Below are 12,529 nucleotides of genomic sequence, written 5' to 3'. Positions count from 1 at the left end.
TGGCTCTTCATCACCATTACCCAGGTTGATCTCATAATCTCCAACTCAGTGTTGGTCAGATCGATAATCTTGAAGGAGTAGGTTAGTACTAGGACTGCAAAAGTGCTTATGGCTGTAACCATGTTCCTGCCATTCAGCTTTAATTTCAGCAGGCTTCTCAGTCTTTGATGGTATTTCTCAGTCAAGCAGGCCTTGATTTCCTTGTGTTCTAACTTGTGGGTCTGAATCATCCCCAGATAATTTTATGTATCTCCCTCTGTCATGGCTTCAATCTCTTCACCAGTCTTCAGTTAGCAGTTTTGTCTGACTAGATGTCATTGATGTAATCTATGGGTCTTGCATTTCTATAAGCCAAATTGCATCCTGATGTCAGTGCTGAACTCTACGGTGATCTGGAGCAGCCGTTGGAGCTGATTCTCAGTTGCGGCATAAAGTTTGATGTCACCGACATACATCAGGTGAGAGAGGCTGTACAGGTTATTCCTCCCTTCTTTTATGGAAAACCGTACTTGCTGTTATTGAGCATGATAGACGGTGGGTTGAGTGCTAGCAGTACCATAGTGGGCTCAGGGCATCCTGAGCACACTGTGGTTCTGGTCTGGTTGTGATATTCTCAATCTTGATGGTGGTTCTCCATTTTACCATGATTGCTTCTAGGAAGTGTGGCAGTGTTGGATTGACTTCATAGATTTGTGTCTCTATCAGCAAGCTACCAATTTGCAAAAGAGTCGAAGTTCATGCAAATGTTGATGTAGGCAGTGTACAGACTGTGGTGATTTCATTCTTGTAGGCTTTCTCCATAACAGCAGCAGCATCAATGGTTATTTGCTCATTGCAATACCACCATTTTGCTTATTGCAAGCTTAAGAGGTGGAACTCATATTTCGTCTCCACGGCAGAGTCCTAGCTACCCCCCATCTCTTCTGTCATGAAATGTGATTGATATCACTCTGTGTTCTTTCTGTTAATGACCGACAAAAACGATTTAAAATAGATTTAAAACAACTTCATTAAAATAAAATATACATAAGATATAAAATATAAGTTAAAACTAGTAAAGGATAAAGACATCAAAATAAAGATAAAAATATATGGATAAAAATGATAAAGTAGCTTTCGGGGCGAGGTGTCCCTTCTTCAGCTAAACAGTGAATGGTGTGCTGCATACATATATATGTTAGATAAAGCAAAAGAAAAGTTAACTGGGCATGATCATGAATCACATGACTGGTATCGTTAAGGCAAAACTACGCATGACGAACGCCAGTGCTCATCACACTGCAGGAATGTAGACTCCATAATGGGGTGCATATGCACTCCCCTATTACAGTTCATAGTGCTATTACAATTGATTATGTGCAGTGCCCCGAACCATGAGTGCTGGTGGTAGTCCCACGAATGGTCGATAATCTCAATGTCACAATGGAGATCACGGTTGTGTTGCCCAACCCAATAATGCTCAGCAACAGCGGAGCATTCAAAGTTAGTGGTTCAGAGAACCACCCTCATGCTCCGAGACATAATTTTTCAATCTTCTAGCAGTTTCACCTACATGACTATGAACTGTAATAGGGGAGTGCAAATGGACCCCGTTATGGAATCTACCATTCTGCAGCGCAATGAGTGATGACGTTCGTCACATGTGCGTAGTTTTGCATTAACGAAACCAGACATAAGGTCCATGATCATGCCCAGTCAACTTTTATTTTGCATTATAACATATGTGCTTTATAACGCAGTATAATTCACTGATTAGCTGAAGAAGGAATGCCTCACCATGAAAGCTACTATTATATTTTAAACTGTATTTCCATGTATTTTAATGTTTTTATCTATACCAGTGTTAACTTATATTTCATTTTAATAAAGTTATTTTAAATCAATTTTGTCGGTCGTTAACAGAAAGAATAGAGTGATATGCAACCCGAAACTCAAGGCCTGTTTTCTAATATGATTGATATCTTTTGAAATTATGAAAGGCATCGTGGTGAGATCCAATTGTCTTTACATTTAGAGGATACAGCTCTAAGACAGTGTTTGCAGACTGGCCACTAGATTGTCCACTGGACTGAACCTACTGGTTACTCTCTAGGAAGCACCTGGATCAGCTAGTGTATGGGGGGGAAGGGATTTAACTGCCAGAATCCACAGACTCTCAGAACAGCAACTGCTTTATGGAATTGTATGCAAAGCATTGTCTTAGAAGATGAAATGCACAATGCATAATTTCTTATGGGTTTAGGTAATTAACTATATAATATCGGTGTAGATACACCATAGTTTACCCATAAATTTGAACTATGTATGTAGTGTAAAAGGCATCATTTTAATTCTATCTCATATTGTGGTTGCCTTCACAGCAAGCTGCTGATATTGCACGACTTCAAATGAATAACGCTTCTCTAGTAGAGAAGACTGCTGTTATTTATTTTCAGCTATTTCATTGTGAAGGCAACCACAATATGAGATACAATTAAAACGATGCCTTTTACACTACATATGTAGTTCAAATTTATGGGTAAACTATGGATTTGTTTGTTGTTTGGTTTTTAGGAGCATTAGCAACTAAGGCCATATTGCTCCAGGATATGCAGTGGTCATTCCCTGACCTTTCCGCATCCTCCATATTTGGTGGTGACGGGCTCGAACTCCGGTCTAATCAAGAAGCGTGTGCTATGCACTGCTGCTCCTTCCCACCTGGCTACGGAGGTGCCTGGTAAACTATGGTGTATCTTCACCGATATTATATAGTTAATTACCTAAACCCATAATAAATTATACCTTGTGCATTTCATCTTCTAATACATTACTATTTATACACAATTTGGCATCTCTCATATTGTGGAAATAACTTTGCAACTGGTGGCATGTTGCATTACCTGGGTACCTGCCCACTCACCGATGATGAAGCCAAATAGCTTCAAAACGATCGTCTCGGTGGTAGTATCCACTGAAAATAAATAACAGCAGTCTTCACTACGAGAGAAGCGTTATTTATTTGAAGTAGTGCAATACCAGCTATCTCGTTTTGAAGGCAACCACAATATGAGATACAATTAAAATGATGCCTTTTGCACTACATACGTAGTTCAAATTTATGGGTAAACTATGGTGTATCTACACCGATATTATATAGAAAAGCATTGTCACGAAAAAGCAAGACATCTCATGCAAATGTTCCTCTTCCAATTCATTTTAGCCCCATTTAGGTCTTTGAGAACAGAAGTGTGTAGGCAATGCCAGCAATTGCTTTCTTGTGTGATATGTAACCTATAAAAAAAATTAATCCCATCTCCCGAAAAATGGCAGCCAAGATCTTCAAGCAGAGGATTGAGTCAAAAATTTTTTAGCTGGTATTAACCTCTCGTGTTTCCATTGTATAGACTCCTGCTTTGTTTCCAAAACTCAATGAAGAAACCATGTTTCATCATCTGTTTCAATCCTTGAAAGAAATTCTCATAAATCTGTATCATACATGCGAAAAATTTCCCCACAAATCTGAAAGGTGGAAGCATTCTTAGCACTTATCAAGAAATTACCTTTGATAGTGCCAAGTGTTTGAGTATGGTGATCGGTATCGAATCCATTGAAATATTTCATGCTCTGATATTGTAGGTACATTAATACATCATTCTGCATAACCAGGTATTGAGAACATAAGTGTGTAGGCATTGCCAGCAATTTCTTTCTTGTGTGGTATGTAGCCTATCAAAAAAATTCTTTCCATGTCTCGGAAAATGGTGGCTAAGAGTGGCCAGATCTATGTGACATTTTTGACGTATTTTTATATTTTTAGAGTTTTCACTTCCGTTGTGCATACTGTATGGATTCTGGATAAAAATCTGTTTCCAACAGATTGATATCCAATGAGTACTTGTCACTGTGTCAGCAGTAACTCATTCCAACGACACATGCTAGAACTCTATGAGCAATACAAAATTTACACATTTACAAAATATTCAACTGACAATAACAATTTAAATACGTATTCAACTGACATTCTTTTCAAAGTGTTCAATACATTTTACAGATTTCCATAACCTAATGTCACAAAATTGTTATAGTTAGGTTTAATGGAGAGTTCTAGAAAGTTGGCATAGGGTGTCATAACAATCCTTCAGCAGCCAACCAGTGGGCTAATATGTTTGTTTAACCACATTATAATTTTTATCAATAGCCCAAGAGGGATACTCAGTATATAGGGACAAAAATAAAGATTTTAAATTTCTTTACAAGATTATTTTATTCCTATATACAAAATCTATAAGCATTACTCAGTAACAATATGATCATTCTGCCAGGGAATTCACTTGCACCCCAAAGCATACATAATAAATGCCAAACCCTTGCTGATGTAGTTTTTGAATGTATAGTATTACACATGACAAAACCTATCAGAAGCTGTTTGCCCATCAGCTGGCGGTGAATATAAAAACACAACCAATAACATGCAATAATCAGGAGCGAGATCTCAGTTAACAGAGAATTTTCCCAAAATATGTTGAAGATATTTCTGATCACCTTTTCCTTGTTAAATCAAAGATTAGTCAAGGAGAAGCTAACTCTGAATCAAAGTCTAAAGCTTCACATATTTAGTCACATCACTGGTTTAGTGAAGGTGGGCATTGAAAATGCAAATCTAGTTATATATATTAATATAACCAAAAGCATCAAAGCAATTTATTTATATTCATTAGAAAGTTTTTACTTACTCCAGATGGTTCTTTTCTGTCTCTACAAAGATATAGTAATTCGCCTTTGGAAATTGCCCAAACATGACGCCAGGAGCGATCACTTGATTTCTTCAATGTTAAAAAAATAAATATGAAAAAAAAAAAAAAAAATATATATATATATATATATATATATATATATAAATAAAAGAGGATAAAATACAAGGAAAATAAAAGAACAATGAATTTTATTGCCTTTATCCTGGTAAGCAAAGCAAAAAAAAAAAAAAAAAAAAAAAACCAACAACATCGCCCACACTTCACTTCCCACATCAAATTCATGATAGGGAAGAGAAGTGTTAGCAAGTGACCTTGGGTTGCCTGTTGTTTTTTTTTTTTTTTTTTTTGCTATAGTAATAACCATATACAAGTAAAGCAGTTTTTGGAAACCTATGATCTATCATCATGATTTCCTAAAAATAATTTACTTCCAATAAAATTTTAAATGAAATAACAAAGCCAGAAAGTACAAAAATAGTATGTCTGATCAGGCAAATTCCTACCCATTGTTAATACTGAGCTAAACACATGGGCACCAAAAGGTAGAGGCACTGCGCCATGCATTTGCCATTACTCTTAAATTTAGCGGTAGGCATATGCACTTAACTAGTATCAACCTGCTACGCAACATCCACCCACCAAAACTACTACATTGTAATAATATATTGATGTTATTAATATGTTTTAAACTACAGTGGTGCACATGCATTATTAACAACTAATAACTGCTTTTTGAATGAAAAATCCAATCCCATTAATATAAATTTTGATCATTAGAAACCCTTTTATTTAACTTTAACAGATGAAAGCAATAAAAGCAAAAACCTTATCACAATCACAAAATCTTAAAAGAAAGCTTCAGATACAAGAAGAAAAGAAGTTGCTATTTGGTTCAGTAGAAAAATATTTTAAATGTGGCAAAATATAGTAGACTACGCCCAAGAACATACTAGCAATCCTCAATATGTAACAAAGATCAATGAAAATAAAGAGACAATTTATAAATTTACTGATGTTCGAGGATGGACAACAAGATACAATCAATGATGAACCTGAAGATGATGCAACAAAAAATCTTGATATATAAAGAGCAATATCGAAGATAGAATTCAAAAATCAATGGACATGGAAAACAAAAACGAAAACCAAGACAACCAAATTAAATTTGAACCTATTTCACTTAATATCACTGATCTGGGTAATTGGTCACTGGTTTTTTCAATACCACAATTGAAAATTTTAATTTTCAAAGAGATCATATAGTTAAATAGTTTTCAGTTCATTATTATAAATGCAAATTGATGAATAGAGAAACGTTATTTGCAAATGGCTAATTTATTCTGTTAAATTAAAAGCCTATTTTGTTTACATTGCAAAGTATGTTGAATAATCAGCAAACTTAAACAATAAATAAGCTTGATATGCCTTCATCAATATCATTAATAAATGCTGAAAACAATAAGGAGCCAAACCAGCCATGAACCCTGATGGATCCCACTAATAACGTTAGCCCAAAAAGAGCAGTTTCACCAGCTGTCCTTCTGCCCACTTAACCCTCCCTTTCGCCATAGTTGTAACTTGCATCTAATCCCACTTTACTGAAGTCAAAATATGTTTTTTTTTTTTCTTTGCATCTAGTTCCTCTGATATTGTGGCACATTAGCTAATATCAGAATGGTTCTGTTAACAAATGCACAATGTGATTTCTAAATAATAGCATTCCTGTAAAGACAATCTTGCACTATTTTTTTAATTATTGATTACATTCTTTCACCGGGAACAGAAATCAAGCTTACTGGTCTACAATTACTAACCTCAACCTTTAATTCTCCCTTTGTGAATAGGAGAGATATTTGCTCATCTCATATCTACAGAAAGCTCCACAGAACACAAGGATGCTGTCATAATTGAGGCCAAAAGTTTGTTATCTCTCAGTTTTAAATTTCTAATAAATAAATAAATATTGCAGTAAATATAGCACTTTACCTTGACAAGATATGAAGTTTGTTTGATTGATATTTCTGTTCACTGACATTTTTTCTTTCTTTCTTTCTTTTTTTTTTTTTTTTGGATTGTAAAATTTAAAACAGTAAAAAAGATAAGCAATCAATAACGACGAACACAGCATGCACAAATTTCACAAGTGAGATGTGGAGTAACAAGTTTATGAAGCCTAAAAAATAGGAAAAAATAGAAGATTCTGAAAATTTATTTATGTTTTTTATGTTTGAAGATTTCATGGAAGGGAAACACATTTCACCATATAACGTATAAACATATTTCACCACAGAATTCAGCTGTTGGTATTATCGCAAATGCAATAAGATCGAGTTTACTACCCATTTATAATTAGATTGCACTAACAGAAAAGCCCAATAAACCAGAAAGTGCAAATTGCTTTTATTGTTTTATGATAGTGACCTCCAGAAATGTGCTCCTCTGCTCACACTATAATGCCTCATGGAATTTCTGTTCGAACAGAAAAATGTGAGCTCCTGAAAACATGAGTCTGCCTACATTATCACGTGTTATCATATGAATACAGCAAATGGCAACAGTGCCTTTGCCCAATACAACTACAGTAAACAGGAAATATATCTCTCACAACATTTGACGTTTGATGTTTTTTAAGCTTCATAAACTTGTACATATTGTGAATGTAGCGCAGGTCACTACATTCAGCTTGGTGCTGGATTTTGTGTTCACATGCCGAACACAAAACCCAGCACCTTTATTAAGTGCAAACACCTTTGTGTTCACACTTAATAGTGGAACTCGCAGATGAAACTGCACACGAGCCAACGCGAACATTGCATTATACCCTCATTATTCCCTAATATATCAGTCGCGTCGGAGCAAATTCATGTTATAGCAGAACTGACTGTACTTGGTTTCAGGACGCTCTTGATACTATTGCATAAAAAAACTGCTGTACAAATTGGATTAGTGTGGTATTCAGAGCAAGTTACTGCTCTGTATAATGTCATGGTCCAGAGTGTGAAAAGACAGATTAGTTACAAATGAGGTTGGAGACAGAGTAGTTACACAGCTCTTCATCGACTAATGTTATTGGTGGAGTCCTCCAAGGTTCACTGCTGGGCCCATTGTTGTTTTCTATGTTAACTAATGATAGTAATGATGGTATACAGACAATGTCTTAAGTTTGAAGATAATACAAAGTTTGGCAGTGTGGTTAATGACAGTAATCTGGGCAAGCTATTGCAACAAGATGTATAAAGATTAGGTAGAGCAGACAGGCTAAGAAATGGCAGATGAAGTTTTACATTCACAGTAATCCCAGATTAAAGTACCAAGTATGTGGTACTACACTCAAGGTAGTGTAAATGGAAAAAGACCTAAAGGTAATTGTGCAATGTAGACAAGCTACCAGCTCATGGTGTTTTATCAATGATACACAAGAAGATTCCTAGCAGGAATAGGAAGGTGATTATCCCATTGTAGAAGGCAATGGTTAGGCTGAATTGTGAGTGCCCCACACCAGTCTGATGGCTTCATTTTAGGAGGGATAAAATCTGCTGGAATGGGTGCAGAGAAGGGTAATGTGAGTGTTGAGGAAACAAAGTGGTGCTCTTACCAGTAAAGGCTTTAGTTCTGCAAATTGCAGCATCTGGAGATTAGGCATCTGCAAGGTGTTCTGACTGAGGTATTCAAGGCTTTGAAGGGATTAAGCAAGCTCAATGCTGATAGTATACTTCCTCTTGCTCAGAATACATACAGGGTGACATTAGTTCAAACAGATGAAAGATAGTTGAAGGATAGAGGTTCAAAAGTTTGTCTTGAGCTAGCATGTGGCCGATTGTTGGAACAATCTTCCATCCGATGCTGCAGAGGTGGGCAGTTTAAATAAATTCAATGAATTATTAGACAAATTATTGGTGGAGGGAATGGAGAGGTGATGTAGGAAGGTTTTCTTTCTTTTTTTTTTTGGCTGATGCTTTATAAGCTTGCTTTTTAATACTTTATTTAGTTCCCAATTAAACTTTTTGTAATCCCATCTCTATAACTTCACACCTGAATTTAGCAAAATACTGCAAAAATTTATCCAGTTTGTAGCAATCTAAAAAGGATCATCGATTTTTCATCTGACATTGGTTTAGGTTTAAAATTTAAACATCTCACAGTTGGCATAAAATGCTTAGTGGCTTCTACGATTATATTCCTGAATGTTTCCCATTTAGAATGTGCAGCAGGCAACATCATCAGTTGTTCCCACAGAAAAACAATTTAAAAACTAAGGTGACTATAGTCATTCTACAGTCAGTTATTGCCATCCGTTTTAACTTTACAAAAAACAATACCTCTCCCTTTAACCTCGGCAGCAATTATACATTTAGTAAGTGCAACGTCAATATATATTATGATCGACACAACATAGTTCTTTTAACAAATGATTCTTAATGCATGAATGATCACTGTTGATAATTAGATCAAAGTGTACTGATTTCTTTTTGTGCCACTCTAACCTGTGGATGGAGAAAACAGTTATCCAATGCAATGATTTGCTACTGTTTGAACAACCTACTCACACTTTCCAGGAAAAATAAGAAAAGTTAAAATCTCATCATAATATATTCTTATTTGCTGTCCCACAACATATGGCTAGCATTTTTGTTTTTCTTACATCATACCAGAAAGACTCAACACTGCAATGGTCATCCACATCAGCTGGATGCACTGCCTTATATTCTGTGCTTCTTAATCACCGTCATTCCCCTGCATCTTTTCTGTACACATAACCTAGTACTCATCTTATTCAAATTACACATTTCTTGTACACACCAAATACTAATTTCGCTACAATGCCCATATCTGATGACTTAATCAATACTTCAAATTCAAATATATTTGTTAGTTCTCCTTGCAATGGAGTACAAAAAATTTTTTTGTTTGACAATACTTCATGGAACAAACAAATGCCTGTATTTGCTTGTCTCCAAAATGGCCATGCAATTCCCACCAGGCATTTTGATTTCCAGGCTGCTGCATTACCCACTAGAAGCAGCAGCTATTAATCTATTAACCCATGTAACCCCCCCCCCCTCGAAAAGAAAGTAGCAGTTTACCAATCCATATAACACTGCCTCAATAGCATCAACATATTTTCTTGCACTTCTTCTAAGTAAGTTCTCATCCCTGTAAAAACTCACTCTCTCTCTCTCTCTCTCTCTCTCTCTCTCTCTTCTGTGAAAAAAATACAGACCAGGATGCAAAAAATTCTATCCCACGAGTCTTGCACAGTTTCTCTAGGGCCAAACTGATTGACCAAACTCAGGTAAACTGCCCTATTCTGTCTGAACAGAGCTGCAGAACACTTCCAAATTTAATCCTAACTGGACACTCAACATTATCCCATACTTACAAAGTAAATCCTTAGATCTCTTATTATTGAGATCTAATTCTAGGTTCAGCTAGGTAGCTGAGTGCTTTATGCAAAAAATTATGTCAATTTCTTTGAGAAAATGTCAATTCATGTTCATGTCAATTTCTTTGAGAAAATCAACCCTGTTTTTCTGCCCTCATATAAGCCAATAAGAATTCTGAATTTGCAAGTCTCTTCACACTAATCACAATGAGCAAACACAAAGGCATCCCCTTTGACTGTATCAAGTCCTGCTATAAGCAGCTTTGCAACGAGGGTAATGTAAGAGTTACTTTATAAAAACCTGTATGTATTATTCTAAATCAGTAGTTCATAGATATAACAAAGACATTTCTAATATTGATTATACTTTACAGATTTACATAAAAGAAAACTAAATAACAACAATGCTGTTCTTATATAAAGGGAATAACAAATTGTTAAGATAATAATTGAAAATGAATACTAAAGTAGGATAAGATGAAAATAAATGTTTTTAGGATAAGGTAAACTAAGGAAAGTTTCATTATTAAGACTGAATAAGGAAAGTACTTATAGTAGAAGAGACTGTACTGAATGATAGAGTATACCTTATTAATTACAGGTATTATGAATTTTGGGTACAGTAAGTCCCCGACTAACTTTGAAACTTTACATAACTTTAAAGCAGTTTTAAAAAAAGCAATCAATAACGACAAACACATTATGCACAAATTGCACGAGTGAGATACAGTATAACAAGTTTATGAAGCTTAAAAAATAGGAATGAAGAGAAGATTCTGAAAATTTATTTGTTTTTTTATATAACTGAAAATTTCAGTGAAAGGGACACATGTTTCACCACAAAAAAGAAAACCCACAGGATTCCAGCTATCGGTATTATCGCAAGTGCAGTAAGATCGAGTTTACTACCCGCTTATAATAGATTGCACTAACAGAAAAGCCCAATAAACCAGAAACTGCAAATTGTTTTTTTATTGTTTTATAGTAATGACTTCCAGAAATGTGCTTTAGTAAAATGTGAGCTCGCATAAGGTGATATTAGTGTGTTTTGCCTTAACCCTGTAAAGTTCTTTACATAAAATTTCATTTTGACCGTTATCATGGTACCGACTAAGAGAATGACAGTGGTGCTAGCAAATCCACTAGTACCGCAGTAAATTAGTACTAAAGGAAAGGGATTGATTTGGATCAGAAAATTAAAATAATAAGGATGTCTGAAAATGGTCAAACATTAACAAGTATTGCACGGAATTTAGATTTATCAGTGTCAAGAGTGAAGAAATAAAAGGAACTGGGGGGTAATTGTGCAGTCAGATATAAAGTTTTCTGAGCAATGCATAAAGGGCTGTGGAGCTGGAGCCATGGAGCCAAAAGTTTATATGGAGCTGGAGTTGGAGCCAGTAAAAAAAAAAAACTGGCTCCTTCGTTCCAACTAACTTGCTCAGTCATAATTATGAGGTTGGAACATATGTCATATGCTTTGATGCTTGATGGTGTAGTTTCATTTCCCTGTTCTTTTTGTTTACTATTTTTTTCAGAAATGTCAAATGTGTGGATGCCCTCTACAATGAACAAAGAATCTAAAACAAATTCTAATGTATTTGAATACTTTAATTCACAGTAGATGATAAATAACATATTTGCACATGCCAACTGAATGACACTGATGGCGAGATTGAGTTGTGGAGCAAAAATTGGTAAAAATTTGACTAAAGAAATCAGTGTTTCAGCTCGTGCCCAACAAACAAGCGAGTACCTTCATCAAATAGTGAAACGTGTTCTGCAAGAGTCTAAAATAAGAAAGGAGCATGTACTGTGCACTGTGAATGATAATACCTCCAACATGTCTCCAGATAGTACTGATACTTGAGGTTGTCACAGACATTCTCTCAGATAGGTCAGACAAGCTGCACTTGCTACCAGGGAGTCTAAAACACTGATGGAACTGATATTCGGATGACACTCAAGTCAAGTAGACCCAATTTCGGCGAAGTCTGGACTTCGGCGAATTGGCCAGCCAAATCATCTGCTTGCACCTTCACGATGGTGGGACTGTTAGTAATCCTGGGTATAAACTCCATGCACAAGCACACAGTGGGTATCCACCCAGGTGTGAACCAACGTAAGCAAGGGTCGAGGTGTGGCGCGCACACCACATAGAGGAATGCCGCCCCTCTGTGTTACCAGGCAGTACTAGGTGGTAGATGACTCTCATCAACCGGTGCAATACCACCACATTCCTTATTCGAGGCTTGAAGTGGTGGAACCCATGTTTAGTTTCCAGAGCTAAGTTCCGGTCAACCCTTCCCATCTCTTCCGTCATGCAGTATGATTGATGACTTTTGAGGTTATGATGAACATCATGGCGAGATCCAATCTTCCTTACATTTTGAGGGTACAGCTCTAAAACGGT

The 12,529-nt window shown here is 36.0% G+C and overlaps 1 protein-coding gene across 6 annotated transcripts in view; it reads right to left on the bottom strand.

Moving 5' to 3' along the window:
• RhoGAP19D (Rho GTPase activating protein at 19D) overlaps positions 1 to 12,529 on the bottom strand; it is a 661,344-nt gene that overhangs the window by 200,733 nt on the left and 448,082 nt on the right. For all 6 annotated transcript variants that reach the window (XM_090374624.1, XM_090374649.1, XM_090374631.1 and 3 more), the window contains one exon: positions 4,713 to 4,802. In XM_090374624.1, the coding sequence (XP_090230750.1) occupies positions 4,713 to 4,802 (90 nt within the window). The remainder of the gene's footprint in view (positions 1 to 4,712; positions 4,803 to 12,529) is intronic.

Source organism: Mastigoproctus giganteus, chromosome 1 (assembly GCF_048544385.1).
Source record: "Mastigoproctus giganteus isolate SK-2022 chromosome 1, ASM4854438v1, whole genome shotgun sequence".
NCBI lineage: Eukaryota > Metazoa > Arthropoda > Arachnida > Uropygi > Thelyphonidae > Mastigoproctus > Mastigoproctus giganteus.
This window is presented reverse-complemented; position numbering and strand designations above follow the sequence as displayed.